At 56.6% G+C, this 17,321-nt stretch overlaps 8 protein-coding genes across 8 annotated transcripts; 4 read left to right on the forward strand and 4 right to left on the reverse strand.

The window, feature by feature from the left end:
* Window positions 1–292: 292 nt before the first annotated feature.
* Window positions 293–1,893, forward strand: VDAG_00987 (TOS1 protein; the record flags this gene model as incomplete). The annotated part of the gene is made up of 5 exons (XM_009649873.1): window positions 293–535; window positions 605–853; window positions 910–1,172; window positions 1,228–1,400; window positions 1,451–1,893. 5 exons carry the CDS (start codon window positions 293–295, stop codon window positions 1,891–1,893), a joined length of 1,371 nt encoding a protein of 456 aa, XP_009648168.1.
* Window positions 1,894–2,984: 1,091 nt separating this feature from the next.
* VDAG_00988 (peroxisomal membrane protein PAS20) lies at window positions 2,985–4,415 on the forward strand (the record flags this gene model as incomplete). The annotated part of the gene is made up of 3 exons (XM_009649874.1): window positions 2,985–3,042; window positions 3,106–3,612; window positions 3,670–4,415. 3 exons carry the CDS (start codon window positions 2,985–2,987, stop codon window positions 4,413–4,415), a joined length of 1,311 nt encoding a protein of 436 aa, XP_009648169.1.
* A 745-nt stretch (window positions 4,416–5,160) lies between these two features.
* On the forward strand, window positions 5,161–6,349 carry VDAG_00989 (endoplasmic reticulum transmembrane protein). The gene is made up of 4 exons (XM_009649875.1): window positions 5,161–5,206; window positions 5,293–5,378; window positions 5,478–5,627; window positions 5,716–6,349. The coding sequence occupies exons 1-4, from the start codon at window positions 5,186–5,188 to the stop codon at window positions 6,092–6,094; spliced, it is 636 nt and encodes a 211-aa protein (XP_009648170.1). The 5' UTR covers window positions 5,161–5,185; the 3' UTR covers window positions 6,095–6,349.
* Window positions 6,350–6,581: 232 nt separating this feature from the next.
* VDAG_00990 (uncharacterized protein) lies at window positions 6,582–8,234 on the reverse strand (the record flags this gene model as incomplete). The annotated part of the gene is made up of 1 exon (XM_009649876.1): window positions 6,582–8,234. One exon carries the CDS (start codon window positions 8,232–8,234, stop codon window positions 6,582–6,584), a length of 1,653 nt encoding a protein of 550 aa, XP_009648171.1.
* A 572-nt stretch (window positions 8,235–8,806) lies between these two features.
* VDAG_00991 (uncharacterized protein) lies at window positions 8,807–9,745 on the reverse strand (the record flags this gene model as incomplete). The annotated part of the gene is made up of 3 exons (XM_009649877.1): window positions 8,807–9,380; window positions 9,443–9,578; window positions 9,658–9,745. 3 exons carry the CDS (start codon window positions 9,743–9,745, stop codon window positions 8,807–8,809), a joined length of 798 nt encoding a protein of 265 aa, XP_009648172.1.
* A 1,252-nt stretch (window positions 9,746–10,997) lies between these two features.
* Window positions 10,998–12,233, reverse strand: VDAG_00992 (naringenin 3-dioxygenase; the record flags this gene model as incomplete). Its single annotated transcript, XM_009649878.1, has 2 exons — window positions 10,998–11,970; window positions 12,034–12,233. The coding sequence occupies 2 exons, from the start codon at window positions 12,231–12,233 to the stop codon at window positions 10,998–11,000; spliced, it is 1,173 nt and encodes a 390-aa protein (XP_009648173.1).
* A 436-nt stretch (window positions 12,234–12,669) lies between these two features.
* On the reverse strand, window positions 12,670–15,685 carry VDAG_00993 (sporulation protein; the record flags this gene model as incomplete). Its single annotated transcript, XM_009649879.1, has 3 exons — window positions 12,670–14,417; window positions 14,481–15,289; window positions 15,336–15,685. 3 exons carry the CDS (start codon window positions 15,683–15,685, stop codon window positions 12,670–12,672), a joined length of 2,907 nt encoding a protein of 968 aa, XP_009648174.1.
* A 259-nt stretch (window positions 15,686–15,944) lies between these two features.
* Window positions 15,945–17,099, forward strand: VDAG_00994 (DNA-directed RNA polymerases I/II/III subunit 10). Its single transcript, XM_009649880.1, has 4 exons — window positions 15,945–16,146; window positions 16,200–16,258; window positions 16,312–16,398; window positions 16,452–17,099. Exons 1-4 carry the CDS (start codon window positions 16,111–16,113, stop codon window positions 16,498–16,500), a joined length of 231 nt encoding a protein of 76 aa, XP_009648175.1. The 5' UTR covers window positions 15,945–16,110; the 3' UTR covers window positions 16,501–17,099.
* Window positions 17,100–17,321: the final 222 nt, after the last annotated feature.

Genomic DNA, 17,321 nt, shown 5'->3' on the forward strand with positions numbered 1-17,321 from the left:
ATTCGTTGTCCCTATCCGCTCCTTCAAGCTTCTTGACTCTATCGCCTGCCTCTCCTTCTCGGTTCGTATTCGTGCAACGCTTTGCCACGCCGTACCATTCTTGCCTGACCACTGGGCTCTTCACACCACCCTACCCATTCACTGGCATCCAAACCGGGTGTTGAATATCTGGACCCCAGCCACCGCCTCGGAAGGAACGGCGATATTGGATCTAAATATTCCACAACTTCTCCTCTCAACCATCGGACAACACATCCACACACTCCTTTGCTGCGCCCAACACGGAAACAATATGAAGACCTCGAGCGCTCTCCTGACCCTCGGCTCGGCCGCCATGGTCGCCGGCCTCCAGCAGTGCACCGGCTCCGCCAAGGAAGAGGGCGGCAACTGGTTCTGCGGTGCCGTTGACCAAATCCTGTATTCGAACGTCGGCCACCCTGGCACTTACAAGGCCGTGTCCCACATGGGAAGCGATGGTTCTTGCAAGTTCGAAGACAAGGCCTTCACCGGCCCTCTTGCTCCTTTCAACGAGGAGGTAAGGCAACCCTGGAATTCGAGTTGATACTCATCCTCGTCTTGCCCCGTCCACTTGCTGACCGCACAGCTCGCTCTCCTTTGCCGTGGACCCCTGGAGCTGGCCCGCCTCACCGTCTATAACGTCGTCGAGAAGAAGCAGAAGCGTGATGCTGGTATCCCCCAGTCTCAGATCCACGCCCGCCGCCACATCCACGCCCATCACCACCTGCACAAGAAGCACGCCCAGGAGAAGCGCGGTGAGGACTGGATTACGGCCACCATTGATGGCCAGGTTGTCTCCTGGATCAACCCCCACCATGTTGCCACTGATGTCCCTGTGAGTCAAAAACACACACACAAGACCGCCGATAGGTCGTGGCTAATTCTCTTCAGTCCAACGAGCCCGCCCCTGGGGAGAAGCCCGCCCCTGAGGACAAACCAGCAGCGCCTGAGGTCCAGGCGCAGGCCCTGAAGGAGTATCCGGAGCCTACCGCCACTTCCGTGGCCCCCAGGCCCGCGCCTACCAAGTCCACTCCGGAAAATGTTGCCACTGGTGACTATACCCGTATTGCCCACTACGACGCTGAAAAGGGTATTGCCGATGGACTGGTCTTCCTTGGCAACTACGGCGGTGACGGCTCTGGAGTTTTCGACACGTGAGTACTGCGATGCCCCGAATCAGCAAGGTGCCCTTCTGACAAGAGATGATAGCGTCTGGGGCAACTCGCTCTCCTACATCAACTCCAAAGCCACCGGTGGCTCCCCAACCCCTCAGGTTCTCGAGAAGGTCTTGATCCCCTCCAACAAGGAATTCGCCATATACTCGGACAAGCCCTGTACCGATGGCAGCTGCGGCTACGTCCGTCCTGGCTCCGTTGCCTACCGTACGTCTCTCATTGTATCCTGTGCAGATTCGAGTCCTAACTGCTGCCAGATGGTTTCGGAGGCGAGTCCAAGGTCTTCCTGATGCGGTTCAGCATGCCCCTCGACGGCAGCAGCGGTTTCAACGCTGACATGCCCGCCACCTGGCTTCTCAACGCCAAGGTTCCCCGCACCCAGCAGTATGGCGACTGCTCCTGCTGGCAGACCGACTGCGGCGAGTTCGACATCCTCGAAGTCCTCGCCCCGGGCGACACCAAGTGCAAGAGCACCTTCCACACCAACGTCAACGGTGGATCGTCCGACTACTTCAAGCGTCCCACGGACGGCTTCATCAACGTCGCTACTGTCTTTGACGCCGCCAGCGGCCAAGTCTCCGTCAAGATCCTGAATGACGACGTTGACTTTGCTACCAGCCTCAGCGAGGACCTGGTCCAGAGCTGGATCCAAACTGGGAAGGACAATGGTCTTTTCAGCCTGTTCTCGCTTGCTAGCTAGGGCTGCGACAATTGTAGAGGGCAGGGTGTTTGCAATTCTATATTTGACATTCGTACATACTTACAGGTTCGCGCCATGTCTGGTGAAAAGACTGGACTTTGTTGGATGCTTGGAGGAGAGAAGATGGCAGCTCGTGGTAAATGAAAGTCTGATTCGAGAATGACGTGCCGTCCAGTTTTCTCTGTCTGGTGCTGGCACATCTACTGCATGGCTGTGTCTGAGCATTGGCTTTCTACAACCCCATCTTAGGGTGCCAGACTCGTGGGCTTTTGCGAAGCCATTGCGCCTTCTCGCGAGGTCTCTGAGATTGACTTCCTCAGCATGTAATGGGAGCGTGCACGTTGCACACTTCTCTTGGACCCTCTGTAACCGAGTCACATGCCTTGTCTTTGATACGACTGAACCACCCACGTCGGCTCCTTTTGCAACTGAAAAAGAGCCCGCCAGCGCACAGGCTTCGCCCAAGTGAGTTGTGGTAGCCATCAAGGACATGAATGCCCTCCGAGTCTCAGCGCGGGGAAGACTGTGGTTGGAGTACCATGTACACAGACGGCTGCACATTGCAAGTGTAGAGGAGGATGAGTCAGCGAGCCGAGGGCAGGCGGCACGGGAGGCGGAGAAAGTACGGGGTGACCGGTCTTGCCGAGGCAAGTGCCACCCCGGCGTGATCAGATGCGCGCCCATGCAGAGGCTTGAGAGGCCAAGACTGGCTCGAATGAGCCAACAGAGACTAGAGGAGCCTGTTTTCCCCAGTGCTCCACCCCCGAATCGGCCGCCCACGACTCGAGTCGCTCGCCGTCGGCTGGCTTCCTCACGCATGTTTCATTTCTTCCAACATCCCCTCACCATCCATCACTACGTATCAACCCTCGACGGCCGACCGGACGACATTGCGCGACTGTCCTTGTACATATAGCGGCAGACACTGAACCGTTAGGCAACCGGTTTCCCGTCGCGTTACGCCTTTGGCCGGTGGCCGGCAGTTCGGCATACCCCCAGCGTTTGCCACCTCGGCTTCGTCACTCGTCTTCGAGGCGGGCAGGCCTTTCTGACGCCAGTCGACTTTTATTCCCCAGCATCTTCAGCGTACTATGGCATCTCCACCCAAGCCTTGGGAACGACCTGGCGCTGCCGCAACCGTTGCATCGGGTATGTCCGCCCGTGAATGTCATCTTCTTGAAGCCTGGTGTGTGCTAACCGTCGCAATCACAGCAGCGCGACCGACAACACTTCCCACCACGACCGCCGCTTCCATCTCGACCCCGCCGGCGCAAGGCTCCTCAGCGGTCGCCACAGCATCAGCAGACGCGCCTGCTGTCCCCCAGCGACCGGCCTCTCTCGCAGCATCGGTCAACCAGAACGCTGCGGCATACAGTTCTGGCATGGCGAATCCTTACGGTACATACGGCGGCGCCGCCGGCTACAACTCGTACTCGAGAATGGGTGGCTACGGCGGCTATGCGGGAACCATGGGAGGGATGTACGGCAGCAGCATGTACGGAGGATACGGTGGCTACGGCGGCTCCATGTATGGAGGTGGCATGTACGGCGGCATGCCTGGCATGGGCCAAAATCCGAATGACCCCAACAGCCTGACGAACCAGTTCAACAACAGCACTCAGGCAACTTTCCAGATGCTGCAAGGTATCGTGCAGGCCTTTGGAGGCTTTGCGCAAATGCTGGAAAGCACTTACATGGCGACTCACTCGAGCTTCTTCGGTATGTCGCTTCTGCTCTTTCGAGGGGTCTCATGATCGATTGCTAATCCGCCTGCAGCTATGGTGTCGGTCGCTGAGCAGTTCGGTAATCTTAAGGATACTCTCGGCTCCATTCTCGGCATCTTCACCCTCATGCGTTGGATCCGCACACTTCTAGCAAAGCTTACCGGCCGACCACCCCCGGCCGACGCAACGTCCTTGACGCCTGCCGCCTTCGCACGCTTTGAGGGCCGCCAGCCGATTGGACCGGACGGCACGCCTCTGGGACCCCCGAAGGCCAGTCGGAAGCCCCTCTTCTTCTTCGTCCTCGCTGCCTTCGGCCTGCCTTATCTCATGAGGAAGATGATCAACTCCCTCGCTGCCACGGCCGAGGAGGAGGAGCGTAAGCGTCTCGCTGCAGCGGGCGAGCAAGCTGTACAGCAACAGCTTGACCCGTCCAAGCTTGACTACTGCCGAGCCCTTTACGACTTCACTCCCCAGCCCGGCAATGCCGGACAGGGAGTTGATATGGAGGTGCGCCGGGGCGAGCTCGTCGCTGTGCTCAGCAAGAGTGACCCCATTGGCAACCCCAGCGAGTGGTGGCGCTGCCGGGCTCGTGATGGCCGCACCGGCTACCTCCCGGCTACGTACCTCGAGGTCATCAAGAGGCCCGGGCAGCCGGTTGCAGCTATCAAAGCAGCGGCGAGCGAGACCAGTAGGACGAGCACCATGACCAGCACCGTGGAGAGCGTGCCTGAGCCAGTGAAGAGCAAGGTCGGCGATGTCAGCGCGGAGAGCTTCCAGAAGAGCCAATTCTACTCTTAGGAGGGCTGTGTGTGTCATGAATGTGTACGGAGACGGAAACTCGGCACGTAGTGGCCTTTTCATGTGTATTTCATCAGACTCCGTGTATGCTGGGCTTGGATTCCTTACTGCTGGTCCACTTGGACCGAAAAGCTGGGCGTTGCGGGATTGGGGGCATGGTCCTTTGAAGAATACCAATGTAGTATGATTTCTCGAGAACCGCCTGGATGTGAAACCCTTCGACTTGATTCAGTGTCTTCTTCGGTTACGAAGCTTCGAATCGGACATGGGAAAATGTAGTGCATTGCCTCGCGCTCTCGTATTCCACCAAGCGGCGGTTGTCCCCCGCACTAGGGGTGCTCTCACTCTGTCGTCAGGGTCCCTGCACTACATGTACATGTACACAATTCTCAGACATGTGCAGCGTGTGCAGCACGGTCGACTGGGATGTTATGCTCAATCCCACCTGGACAGAGCGTCCTTCTGATGCAGACCTCAGCACGACCCCAATCCGGGCGTTAGCCACACCAAGCAAGCTCGCACCAGCCACAATGACGTTGTTGACTTACGTCTGTTCACCCCACCCTTGTCCGTCTTCAGCTCCTGCCACCTCTGCCGGGATTGAAACCACATCATCGTCACGTCTCCTACAAAAGCCCGCCCTGCCCATCTCGTCCCTTCTTCTCTCCTGCAGCCACCTACCGCAATTCAGATCTTAGACAACACATCAGTCTATCAGGACGCAGCCCATACCAACTACACAGTAAACACAATCACAACCAACAGCCAAGATGACGCTCTACTACACTCTCGTACGTTGCCTCGAAGCTTGTCACATGTCGCATGGCAAAACTCTGAGCCCATGTCAAGAACACGCGGCTGACCGCGAACTTCATAGGTATTCGTGCTGTTGATGCTGGAGATGACCTTGTTCATGCTCCTCATCATCCCTCTTCCTTTCACCATCAAGAGGAAGCTCTTCACGTAGGTTTCTGCCAGTCCTTCGTCCTGGGCGGCCCATGTCCGGTCCTCGAGCTATCCAGCTGTCTGCTTGAGCACACGAGCTGATTTTGTCCTGCGCAGCTTCATCTCTGAGAGTCCCATTGTAGCAAAAATACAATACTGGATGAAGATTACATTCGTCTTCATCCTCATCCTGTTCATCGACAGCGTCAACCGCGTCTACAGGGTCCAGGTCGAACTGGCCATGGCCACCGAGAAGCAGAACAACGGGTACGTAGCTTACTCTCTCTCCGTGCTTCCATAAGCCCAAGCCCCATGTTTGCACCTGCACCGATCCACTGACCGTCCCGCCCCACAGCGCCGCCGTCATGGGCCACGAGCGCCTCGAGGTCCAGGCCCGCAAGTTCTACTCGCAGCGCAACATGTACCTCTGCGGCTTCACCCTCTTCCTGTCCCTCATCCTCAACCGCACCTATGTTATGATCCTGGAAGTCATGCGTCTCGAGGACCGCGTCAAGAGCTACGAGGGCACCAACTCCAACACGAAGGAGTCGGAGAAGCTCGCCGTCAGCGGCAAGCCCGGCGAGATTGCCAAGCTGCGCAAGGAGCTCGACGTCAAGACCCAGGACCTCGAGAACCTCAAGAAGCAGTCTACCCAGCTGCACAAGGCGTACGACGAGCTCAGCGACAAGTACGCTGCCGCCACTGGCGAGCCCGTCGACAAGAAGTTTGACTAAGGGGACGAAAAAAAAAACTCAATGTACGGGTACTACCGATCGGGAAAGAGAAAAAGAAAACGGGACTTGAAAGCGCACGCACACACAACGGACTCGGGAAACGAAAGCGTAGGCGTCGGACCTTGGGGGTTATAGCTGTTCTCCGGTGCTCTGCGGGCTAGCCGGTGGCGAAAGCAGCGAGCGAGCCTCTGGAGGGAGACTCGCTTTTGAATTATTATGACCACTGTTTACTAGTCTCGTTCGATCTTGTCCCATGTACTCGATGTTCCATAAGCGCTCGACCGATCTCACTACTATGCTTTTTCGGTGCCCGTCCCGCCGTGATACCTATTCACCCGGTCCCGCGCAAAAGATAACGTTAAATGTGGAAAGAAACAAAAGAATCCCTACGCAAAAGGTATCGTCCAAACGAGTGAAGAGCCCCAACGCCCAGCTAGCGATCAATCAGTCATATCTCAGTTGTGCCCACACTCCAAGTCTCGACACGTCAAACCATCATGTCGTAGCGGTCCGGGAACAGGATCCCGTTCGCCATGCGCAGCAGCTGCACCTCGTGCTGGCCCGACGCATCATCTTCCTCCCAGGGAAGCAGTCCCATGGCGCGCAGGGCCTCGTCGCCGCCGGCGTCGTTGACCTCCTGCGTGCCGGGCCGGCCGACATGCGTGGCCTCGCCGATGCCGCCGCCAAAGTCCGGACTCGGGCGGCCCAGGAGGAACGTCTTGCGCTGCCGCGCGAGGTACAGGGCGTTCGTCTGCGTCAGGGGACAGGCGGGGATGTACATGATGGTGGCCGGGGCCGTCACCGGGGAGACCTTGTCGCCGCCGTAGACCATGTCGGGATGCCAGGCGATGTAGTCGCCGGGCTCGACGCGCGGGACGCGAACGAGGGACTTGTCGAGGTGGAGGTGGGGGTGGAGGACATTGTTGAGCTCCTGGGTGTAGGAAGGGACGGCACCCTGGAGGATGGAGGTCTGTGAGAAGTCGAGAGCCCAGTTATCGGATGCTAGGAAGGCGGCGGTCGAAGGCGACGCGGAGGCGGGGACGCGGGGCGAGAAGAAGGGGCGGAGGAGAAAGTAGGCGGTCGCAAGCTGGAGCATGGGACAGAGCAGCAGGGTGCCCTCTGATGGGTCGATGGAGGCCATGGACAGCCACCCCTGGAACATGCGGAACATGCTGCATGAGCCGGCGCCGTTGTAGAGGTCGGATGTGACCTTGAGACGCGAACTGCTCTCCCAGGGATCGTAGTCTTCCCAGCGACCATCCCAGATGGCGCGGTAAGTGCCGGCGCGGCCGTAGCCGTCGGGCTCCCAGCGTTCGACGCTGCCGCCGTCGACGTGGGCGTTGAGATGCCAGTTGGACTCGCCAGGCGTGTTGATGCGCAGACGATCTGCATATGATACCGGGAAATTATTGCTGACCTGTGCTTCCGCATCGGTTGAGTGCCAGAGGCTCATGAGGAACTTCTGTGCCGCCAGGACGTTGGGATGTCCGCGTCCTTTGATTTGAGCGGGCGTCCAATATATGCCCATGAGGTGAGGGTCTCGAGTTGGCCAGGCCTTGGTGCCGGGGTTGCTGGCCAGGTAGCCGTCGGTCTCCTCCTTCCACTCCATGACATCCTCCGATGGAACAACCTTGCGAATGACTGCAGCGCCTCTCTTCTTCAACTTGGCCGAAAACTCTGTGACTTTATCACGGTCCTCGAGGTCCGCAAAGTCGATGGTGGGAATAACGTCAGATTTTGTAACTTCGATGAGAGCAATCTCCGCTCGGAGGGAGACAAGCAGCCGGTCCCAGGACTTGGCGATGGCATTCTCCTTTCCAGCGACAAGTCCTTGTTTGATTTGTGCAAAGCGCCGAGGCAGCTGTGGCGGTGCTTCTGGTGCTCGAGGCATTTGCGGCACCGGCGGAGGTGGCGGCGACGACATGCCATAGTCCATGTCCGGCCAGTTTTGTTGGAACTGGTTAAACTGGTCCATGTCGTATGGTAAGGAGTCCGGCCACGCCATGCCCGGGGAGCCATAAGACGGCATGGGCACGTTGAACAAATCATCTGTGAAAGGGACATTGGCATACGATGAGAAATCATGTTGCTGCTGACTGGACTGGTCGTGGCCGTCGTGTTCGGATTGGTCTTGATCCATCATGACGGTTCGGCGCGCCTTCAGCAGGATACAAGTACGACCCTGCCTCTGGTCGCGTGAAGGTGTGTTGAATGAGGCGATCGAACCGAACGGTTGAAGAGTCAGTAAGTATTACACGCGCTGATGAGCAGCAGCTGGGAGGACCCCAGGCGTGGCAATGACCCCACATTCTGCCATTCCCCCGCGTTCGCGCGGTGTGTTCCCAAGCCCAGAAGGTGACCAAGTCCCCACCGGAAAATCGGTCGCAGCGAGCTGAGCTGCCTGGACTGCACCAGAGTCCAGCTCCCTGACAGGGGCCCTTTGGGGGCCTAGACTCTTGTAGCGACCAGTATGTTGGACGCCTGCACCCGGCCCGCGCTGCCGCTTCACTGCATGACGATTGCCGTTTTTTTGTAGTCTTTTTGACGACAGAGAGTCAAGCGCATCGTACTCCAAGTGCTCTGTCATTGTGATATATCCATTGCGTAATTCCAATCCTGCGATTTGCGGAGCTGTGCTTGGTTCAGCACCTGCCGTAGCACGGTTAGCAGGAGGGGGGCGTTGTGCCAGCTGACCTCTGGCAGAGCCAGAATTCAGGAGGATGGCTTGCCGCGTTTCGATCGCCTGAGAGAAGTTTGATTCGCCGCTTCGTTTTGGACTGCCGACTTCCTCTTGGTCGCGGTGGACGGCTTCGACTTGTCCTTTTCAGATACCGAATTTCCAGCCTCCTCCTTCGAGGCTTTCGAGTCCCTTGTGTTGGCTGTCAAGGGCTTGACGCCAGCATCTCCTCGCCTCATGACAACGTACGACACTTTCTCAACGTCCATTGCGGATACTTCCAGCCTCTTCATCAGCGCTCTGGCTTCAAGGATGAGTTCATCGTACTCCTTCATGTTGTACTTTAATGACTCCTTTTTCCCGCCATTGCATAGCCAGTAATAAGCCTCGTCGGAGAAGAAGGGAACATCGTCAGGCCGGTGAACGGCAAGAAGAAGCGAAGCGGTAGCAGGTCCGATGCCCTTGAGCTTTGCAAGAGTTGCGAGCGCCTTGGCCACATCCGACGTCTTTTCAAAAGTCGAGATTCCGTCTTGAATAGCCTGTGAAACGGCTGACGAGTCGTTCGATGTGACCAATTTCATGAGAGTTGGCCGAAACTTGCCGTGCCGTCTGTCAATACGTCAGACCGTTTCCGGAATATAAAACGAGCCGCACAAAGACACAGCGCTTACAGCTTCCAGTCGACCAGAACCTTGACATCGTCGTGGTTCATCGGTCTCTCGGGCGTACCATGTTGTGAGAATAGCCGAGGGGCCTCGACATACCGAAACTCATCGAGTTCCTTTAAAGTCTTCTGGCCTGGTTTTTCTGTCACGGCCTGTCTCAGCGATCCAAGTTTGAATTATGCTGTGAGTTATGCTGTGAGAGACGCGATTGAAGCACTTACCCTTTGCTGCTGAGATGGACTCCAGTACGCTCTCGTAACTAGCAAGCAGCTCATCAAACTCTGCTCTTCCTATCGCGTTGGCCAGCATCGTTTTGGAGGTTTTGGGACCGCGGGGATGTAGATCACGCAGACAGCATGCGGCGGCGGCGTCTCCCTAGCTCAGATAGCTGCCACAGTGGCCTTCGGAGTGCAGTCCTTGACGACGAGAAGGGCAGGCACCAAAGATGTGTACCGGGGCTTCAAAACACTCGCGATGACTCGAGCCAAAGTTCACAGTTTGTCTTGTACAGCAGCGCGTGGAAAACGAAGTCGAGATGAGTTCATCAGGAACGGGTAATGGGATTTGGCTTCCCCGATAGTCAACATCCGCCCCGGTAACAGTGAACGAGCGAGGCAGCGAGTAAGTGCAAGTCAGAGTGGATCCCTGCGCACGCTTCTAGACCCTGGGCCCCGTCGATCCCGCCTCGACCCGCATTGGCCAGCGCAAAAGTAGGCTGCAGGCGATTCCCCCCTCGTCCTTTACTTCCCGAAGAGAAAAAAAGTCCGCCGTCGTCAGACCAGAACACCGCAACTTCTGCTTCCCGCCTTACTTGCCGCGAATTATCTTCGACTGACTTGCTACCTCACCCGAAATCCTCGCAACTTATCCAATCAACAGCTCCTTCGACACTATTGTTCAACCGCAAACATGGGCAACGTAAGTCCTGCCTGAAACCCCTCCACCAATTTCGCTGTTTGGCGGGGCAGGACGTCGATTGAGGGGCTGACCGATATGCGTGCTGCAGGGCAATAGGGCTCAGCAGAAGCGTGAACGCAACGCCGAGAAGGCCGGCAAGCCTGCCAAGTCGCAGCTGAAAGTGGTATGTTGCGCCGTGACGTCGCCGGGAAAACCTTATGCTGATTGCGATGCTTCAGAACGCTGCCGCCAAGGATATTCAGTGCCAGATCTGCAAGGCTACCTTCTTGAAGACCACCAAGGCGCCCGCGTGAGTACAATCGCCTCCGAAAGTATGACAATGGCCCCTGACTGACATGACGCAGTCTCACCGAGCATGCCGACAACAAGCACAAGAAGACCCTCCCCGACTGCTTCCCGACCTTTGGCGTCGAGGCATAATCGGCCACACTGGGGCGAGAGAGACGTTCGACAGGGGTGAAAGCGGCGTACCGGTGGTTGAAGATTCACGTGGTGTGCGGGCGGTGGGCGGTGGCATACAGCGATGGCGCATGGGAACCTTTGATTTAAACGAGGCAGACGAAGCAACCAAAAAGAGAAGACTACCTACACGGGATTTCAGACATGACTGCAGTCTTGGTTCTTAAGGTCATGATAGCATCAATCAGTGTGCCGTGACAGGCGGAGCTCCAGCAGCGGGCAGCGTTACACTCAGCCCCTTTTCAGCCTTCTTGAGCTGTGCCTCTTGTTCACGAATGTGAGCCAGGATATCAGGATACCACCTCTCCCCGACGTCAGGATGGCTCTTGACCCTGTTCCTCAGCGTTGCCTCCCCCAGCGTCTTGGAGACGCCGCCCCTGCGAAATGTAAACTCGACGTCATCCAGCCGCTCCCCGCCATTTCTCTCGATGACCAGCTGGCGCTGCCTCCGCACCTCGTCCGGCACGCGCCCGACGCCGACGGTCTCGAGGTCCTCAAACTCGGCATCCCCGCGCACGCCCTGGAAGAACGGGATGGAGAACCGCGCGCCCTGGCCCGCCTCGGGCGACAGCACCCGGTGGGTCGTCGACACGCAGACGCCCTGCGTCAGCGCCTCGAGCCCCTGCCCGATGGCCACGACGAGCGTGCCGTCGATGGGCGGGCAGTCGATCCACTCGCCACGCACGTTCTGCACCTGCAGGCCGCGGTGCGCGCTCGCCTGCAGGAGGTAGCTCGTCAGCATGCTGTCCTTGTGCGGGCCGACGCCCTGGCCCTGGGCGTCGCCGAGGCCGAGCTCCTGCAGGTCCGGATACTTGACCACCTTGAGCTTGTGCTGCTGGTGCGCGTCAAAGTACTTGTTGAACGCGTCCGCTGGGAGCTGGATTGCCTCGGCGATGAGGGACGTGAACGTCACGGAGATGGCGCCCATGCGGTCCATGTAGTCTGTGAACGTCTGGCGGAAATTCGGCAGCACCGAAGGCGACGGCCACTGGTTGGGGGCGTGCAGATTGTAGTAGAGGGGGTCCAGGGGACCCGGCACGGGATGCTCTGTTGAGAGATCAATCTGCTCTCTGTGGTCGATGGCACCGGCTGTGATCTCTGCTGAGAGCTGGGAGTACCCGAGGAACGATTTTGCGTTCTTCATCTCGATCTTTAGTCTGAATCCGCGTCAGTCATGATAGTGAGGTGGGGAGCAGCCTTGGGACCGAGCTGCGACTCACTTCTCTTCCTGAGGAATCTCAAAGAAGCCCTTCCCTTCCGCAATGACTTTGTTGAAGAACTCATCCGAAATGCCGACATTCTTGAGATACAGGAAGCCGACCTCCAGGAGTGCATGGCGGAGATCCTCAAGAAACTTGGGTTTCGTTTTGGGATCACGGGCGAGCGCGAGGTCGAGAATCGGAATAGATGTGAAGGACATGGTGAAAGTTGGTGGCGAGCTGACTTGACGCAGGTGTCACAACCCCCCTCTGCAGATAATAGACGTGCGTGCGTGCTGAGATGTTTTGTCAAGGGGGTGTTTTGGTGGACTGATAAATGATATGGTAGGTATGCACAGAATCGAATGATGTTGAGGATTGAACCTAAGAATATGGTATATGCCCTTCACTGTCCAGTCATCTCATCAAGAGGACGGATGGCGTAATTATTCCGGCCGGCTATCGGTCTACGGCGCCCTTCGCCAGCGCCTTTTGGCAGTCAACCCCGCATGTCTTGGCTAGCCGATCCGACCTCCGTCGGCAGGGAACGGCCCTCATCTCCCGCCGTTGTTCTTCTTGTTCTTCCCTGGTCATGCAAAAAAACGACACGCGCATCAAAATGCCTAGCATAGATTCAAGAACGCCTTGCATACAATTCTAAGCCGCAGTGCTTGCCAGCGGCTTTGTGGTGAGTAGCCCGGTGACCTTGTAAAACATGTCCTCGATTGACGGCATGGCGAAGGCTGGCGCAGCGTCAAACAACTCGGCGAGCTTCTGCCTGCTCACGATCGCGGTGTGCGTCTCGTCATCATCCAGCTCCATGTTGTCTCCGCCCGTAGCGAAATCAATCTCGCTGGCCTGATCATCCTCATCGGCGTCGCCGTTAATCGCATCATCAGCAATCGTCGTGTCGAGGCGCAGATCTTCCAGAGGCTTGGAGAGGGAGATCGCAGACTGGTCCGAAACCTCAGTGACGCTCCAGAGCTGAGCAGCATCGTCTAGAGCTACAAAGCCCGAGGAGCTTGCAGATGACACCAAGCTCGTGATGCGGTGAGGGACCGTCTCGATGCAGAGAGGCTGAGGGTCCTCCGGCTTGAAGACCGCAATCTGCGAAGAGTGTGTATATGGAACGACCATGGCGAAAGTTCGGGACTTCTTGTCGACTTGTAGGTGAGCAAAAGCTGCAGGCACCGAGGAAGCATCCCTCTTGGGCAGCTTTACGCCGTACTGCAGTTCGTCGGCCACCACATCATAGACCCGAAGGTCGTTGGACAGGGTGACAATGTACGGGGAGAGAACCTGCAGTGAACGAACTTCGCCCTTCCACATGTTCTCCAGCATCGTACGTGTCTCGCCAGTGTGCGTGTCAACGATGTATACAGTCCCATCATCCTGGCTTCCAAAGGCAACAAACAGCGACGAGCCATCTTCTGAAAAGCTCATGCTGCCGCTTCGTTTGGCTGCCTTGTGGCCCTCGGAAGCAGGGATCACGTCTGCCCCGACATGGCTGCCCATGCCTACCGTAAGGCCGCAAGACCAAGACTGTAGAGATTGACCCTTGGTATCCTTCGAAGTCAGGCCATCAGTCTGCCTCGTCTTGAAATGCCAGATACGGACCAGGCCGTCATCTCCCAGGGTCGCAAATCTTGGCGCCGCAGGATCCGCAGCCAGCGCAAGGACCGTCTCGGGTCTGCTGGTGGAATGAGGCGAATTGATGCGCGAAGTGAGAGCGAGGGATTCGTCCTCGGCGGAGACCGACCAGAACTTAAGGTAGATTTCACGACGCTCTTGCAAAAGGTGCTCCTTCGCGTCAGGCGACATGTTGTCGATGTCTCCCGTAGGCGGCGACCAGTCGTCCACTGTTGCCAGCCATCGCGCATCCGAAGAAAAGGCAATGTGTGTGATAGCCGGTTCGGAAATGGGGTTTCCCTGCGCCGTGATGTTTACATCCGTGGGCTGTGTCCTTGCTAATGCTTGCTTGGAAACACTGGTAAAGGAATCAAGGTCGAAAGACTGAAGAATGGGCGCTGACTGTTGTGACCCAGACATCATCGCCTGCTGACCAGTGCCCACACAAACATGCAGCTTCGTTGCGTCCAGAGGGCTGAGAGCTGCCGGAATAGGGTGGCGGACTTCTTTCGAGACCTCTCCCACCCTCTTCACCAAGGTATCCTTAGGCTGTGCGAAGTACCGGGCTGCCGATTGGATTCCTGACACGTACGTGACCGGCTTCATTTCAGAGGTCGAGATGACCATTGCCGAGTTATCGTCAAGGTGGATTGCGTACTGTGCACCGCTCGGTGACACGACGATGTTCTCAATAGCGCCGGGAAGATGGGGAAGATATGTGGTGATGGCAGTATCGACTTGCCATAGGACGAGTGTGTTTTCGGAGCCACCGGAGACTAGATAGTGACCTGAGAGGAAATTAGTGACGGGCCCTCAAAGGAACCTAATGGAGCGCTCACCATCTCTTGACCACTTGACGCTGCGAACAGCCCGCCTGTGCCAGTGAAACTTCCTAGCCTGAACCTCTTTTTGCTTGGGCTTGGGGCCGCGCATGCTCTGCAGCTTCGTTAAGATGTCGTTGTACAAGAACATAGCGCCTCGGCCACATCCGATGATGACATCAAGGACCTCTGAGCTGGGTTTGACAGTTTGCTTTTTGGGTGTCGAGAGGCCTTGCTGACGGCTAGTGACCCTTAGATCCAAAGTGCAGACGATGTCGCTTGTGTCAAAGTTGAAGAAGTCGCCTTCTAGTTCCAAGTCCTGCCCAGCGATCGTGCCGACCACTAGACCCTCGGAGTGGGCACCGACCACATATCTTCCATCAGCCGTGGCGCGCAGCACATGTATCGCTTGGTCTGGTCGGACGGTCTTGAAGAGAATCTGGGACGCGAGGTGGGAAGCGCCCATGCGGCAGTATGCAACAATGGTGCCCTCATCATTCTGCTTTTTCTCCGACACAAAGACAACGTCGTGAAGATCCTCGTTAACCTTGATCGCGGTAATGCAGAAGTCCAGTGCCGTTTGAGACTTTGTCATCAGGGTATCTTCGGGCTTGATACCCTGTCTCCAGTTGAACTTCCATATCCTTCCATCAGAGCATCCAACCCAGACAAAATCTGGTTCCACAGGCGAGAGATGAGTGGTGAGAACTGAGGCAGTAGGGCTATCTTTGTTGTCTTTCGCTATCGGTAGGGGGATTCGTCGTACGAGGAGAGAGTCTGCTACAGAGTAGACTTGTAGGGAAGTGTGGTATGTGAGAATGAGGTGCCTATTTCATGTTAGACGAGTGTTGTAGCAGTTTGGATGTAACATACTTCGCATCACTGCTGAACACGGGGTCAATATCAGCGATTCTGCCACCCAATGGCGACGAGATCTTCCAGCCATTGGACTCGCCCGCAGACTGCAGTTCGCTCTGATCTTTAGTTTTTGTGGTGATATTCGCAGTGTCGCCGTTCTGCAGCTCGGAAAGAACCTTGAGGGCGTTGCCCTTGAGCTTGTTGGCATCCGAGGTTCGTTTGTCAGATTTGGGCGTGGACTGCTTCTCGTCCTTGCGGTTGCGCTTGATGTCAGAGTTTCGTTGCTTGTCGCTGGCGTCACGCTTCCTCTTTTTATTCGGGTCCACGTCTGCCGCGCGCGGCTTCTGATCTGTTTTTCCGACCATCGCGTTGTCCTTTTGCGCTGGTTCTGTCGTTCAGGGCAATGTGTGATACAGAGGCAACCGTTTATCACCACAGAAGTGCTCACAAGCAGTTCCAGATGCAGGCCTTCAGAAAAAAAAGTTGCTGCCAGGCCGAGTCCCGCTTGAAAATTCGGGGCCCGCAAGAGAGACGCACCACATGATTGGTTAGCTCACCCCACCTTCGATATTCGATAAGATAAGAATTACCCGGTGAAAGCCCGTTACACCAGGAAATTTCTCCATACCACGGCTCTCACGCCTTTCTCGCGACGACAGTCTTCAATCAGCGACGACGATCATCTCCGCCGACCATCGCAGCTACGAGAAAGCCGACTCTCGGTGACTCTTATACACGGTGGAAGCCTCGATCTCCATAGTATCGATAGCGCCCGAACGACGCTGCCAAAATGATTATCCCGGTTCGCTGCTTCTCTTGCGGCAAGGTTGGTTAGCCCCTGTGCCTTTGTCGCAAGGCACACCATTGACGATATCACAGGTGACTGGCGACTTGTGGGAGCGCTACTTGAAGCTTATTGACGACGGTATCGCTGATGGGTACGATGAGGGTCATTATCCCACGGATGTATCGTTACTAACGGATGCGACAGAGACGCTATGGACGAGCTCGGCCTCAAGCGATACTGCTGCCGTCGCATGATCATGACCCACGTCGATCTGATCGAGAAGCTGCTGAAGTATGTGCGGTGGCCATGCCAGAGCTTAAGAGTCGCTCTGCTAACTTTGTCAGATACACTCCCGATGGTCGTAACGAGAAGAAGAACAACCTGCCCGCATAAGTAGGCGCATCCAGACGGCCATTCGAATGACCTAGGGTCTTCACAAACACGAACAAAGCATTGCAAGGCGTTTAAGGGTACACTGGAAGGAGGTTTTCGAGTCACGGAGCAGAGCAGGCACTGAGACTATGCGCCAAGGCTAGGACACGGCAAGCATGTCTGATAAGCTTGTACGAACGCCAGATCTTTTGCTCCGTTGACTGAAGTCGGCGTCTGGTTCAGCTCGTAAGCCTCGACGCGCGAATTTGGATTCTCAGCGCTGTCACTACTGCCTGTACAAACACCCCGTTTGCATTTTCACAACGGAAGTAATGCAGTCAGGCATCCTGCTCCACTGGGCCAAACCAGAGGAGATCGAGTAATGTGCCGTGCCAGAGGTAGTGAGATCAGTAGAAAGCCGGGGCTAGCAAACCGCAGGTGGCGTTGGCAATGTCACCAGTGCATCACTCTGGCACCAGCCATGTCATGGTCAGTAAGTTGCCGATGATACCAGTATAGGTATCATCCGTCAAGCACAGCCCTGGAAGTCTGCCTCAGAGTACAGAATACAAATGAGCTCATTTTCGGGCCTGGTTTCCATTCCACGGCTCTTGTCCCAACAGACCTGTCTAAAATAAAAGGGGCGTCAACGGGGCATTCCTTGTTGGCGAAGGCCAAGTGTTACCGTTCACTCGGTGCCCTGCTCGTCATGTGAATGACAGCAACATAGCATCGCAAAGCCACATCGATCCTTCGAGCATGAAACCCCTGCCTGTTTTTCTGGTTTAATGTTGCTTCACTGTCCAACTTGTATGCCCCAAGCGCCGCTGCGCTTGAGGTTT

The sequence above is a fragment of the Verticillium dahliae genome, genomic scaffold (genome assembly GCF_000150675.1).
Source record: "Verticillium dahliae VdLs.17 supercont1.2 genomic scaffold, whole genome shotgun sequence".
Taxonomy (NCBI): Eukaryota; Fungi; Ascomycota; class Sordariomycetes; order Glomerellales; family Plectosphaerellaceae; genus Verticillium; species Verticillium dahliae.

What these genes read in the sequence shown, in the direction of transcription:
- VDAG_00989 (XM_009649875.1), top strand. Translation starts at nt 5,186, where the DNA reads ATGACGCTCTACTACACTCTC. An exon ending in TGACGCTCTACTACACTCTC is followed by an intron (nt 5,207 to 5,292) that starts GTACGTTGCCTC and finishes CGAACTTCATAG; the next exon opens with GTATTCGTGCTGTTGATGCT. An exon ending in ACCGAGAAGCAGAACAACGG is followed by an intron (nt 5,628 to 5,715) that starts GTACGTAGCTTA and finishes CCCGCCCCACAG; the next exon opens with CGCCGCCGTCATGGGCCACG.
- VDAG_00994 (XM_009649880.1), top strand. Translation starts at nt 16,111, where the DNA reads ATGATTATCCCGGTTCGCTGCTTCTCTTGCGGCAAG. An exon ending in GCTGCTTCTCTTGCGGCAAG is followed by an intron (nt 16,147 to 16,199) that starts GTTGGTTAGCCC and finishes ACGATATCACAG; the next exon opens with GTGACTGGCGACTTGTGGGA. An exon ending in CTGATCGAGAAGCTGCTGAA is followed by an intron (nt 16,399 to 16,451) that starts GTATGTGCGGTG and finishes TAACTTTGTCAG; the next exon opens with ATACACTCCCGATGGTCGTA.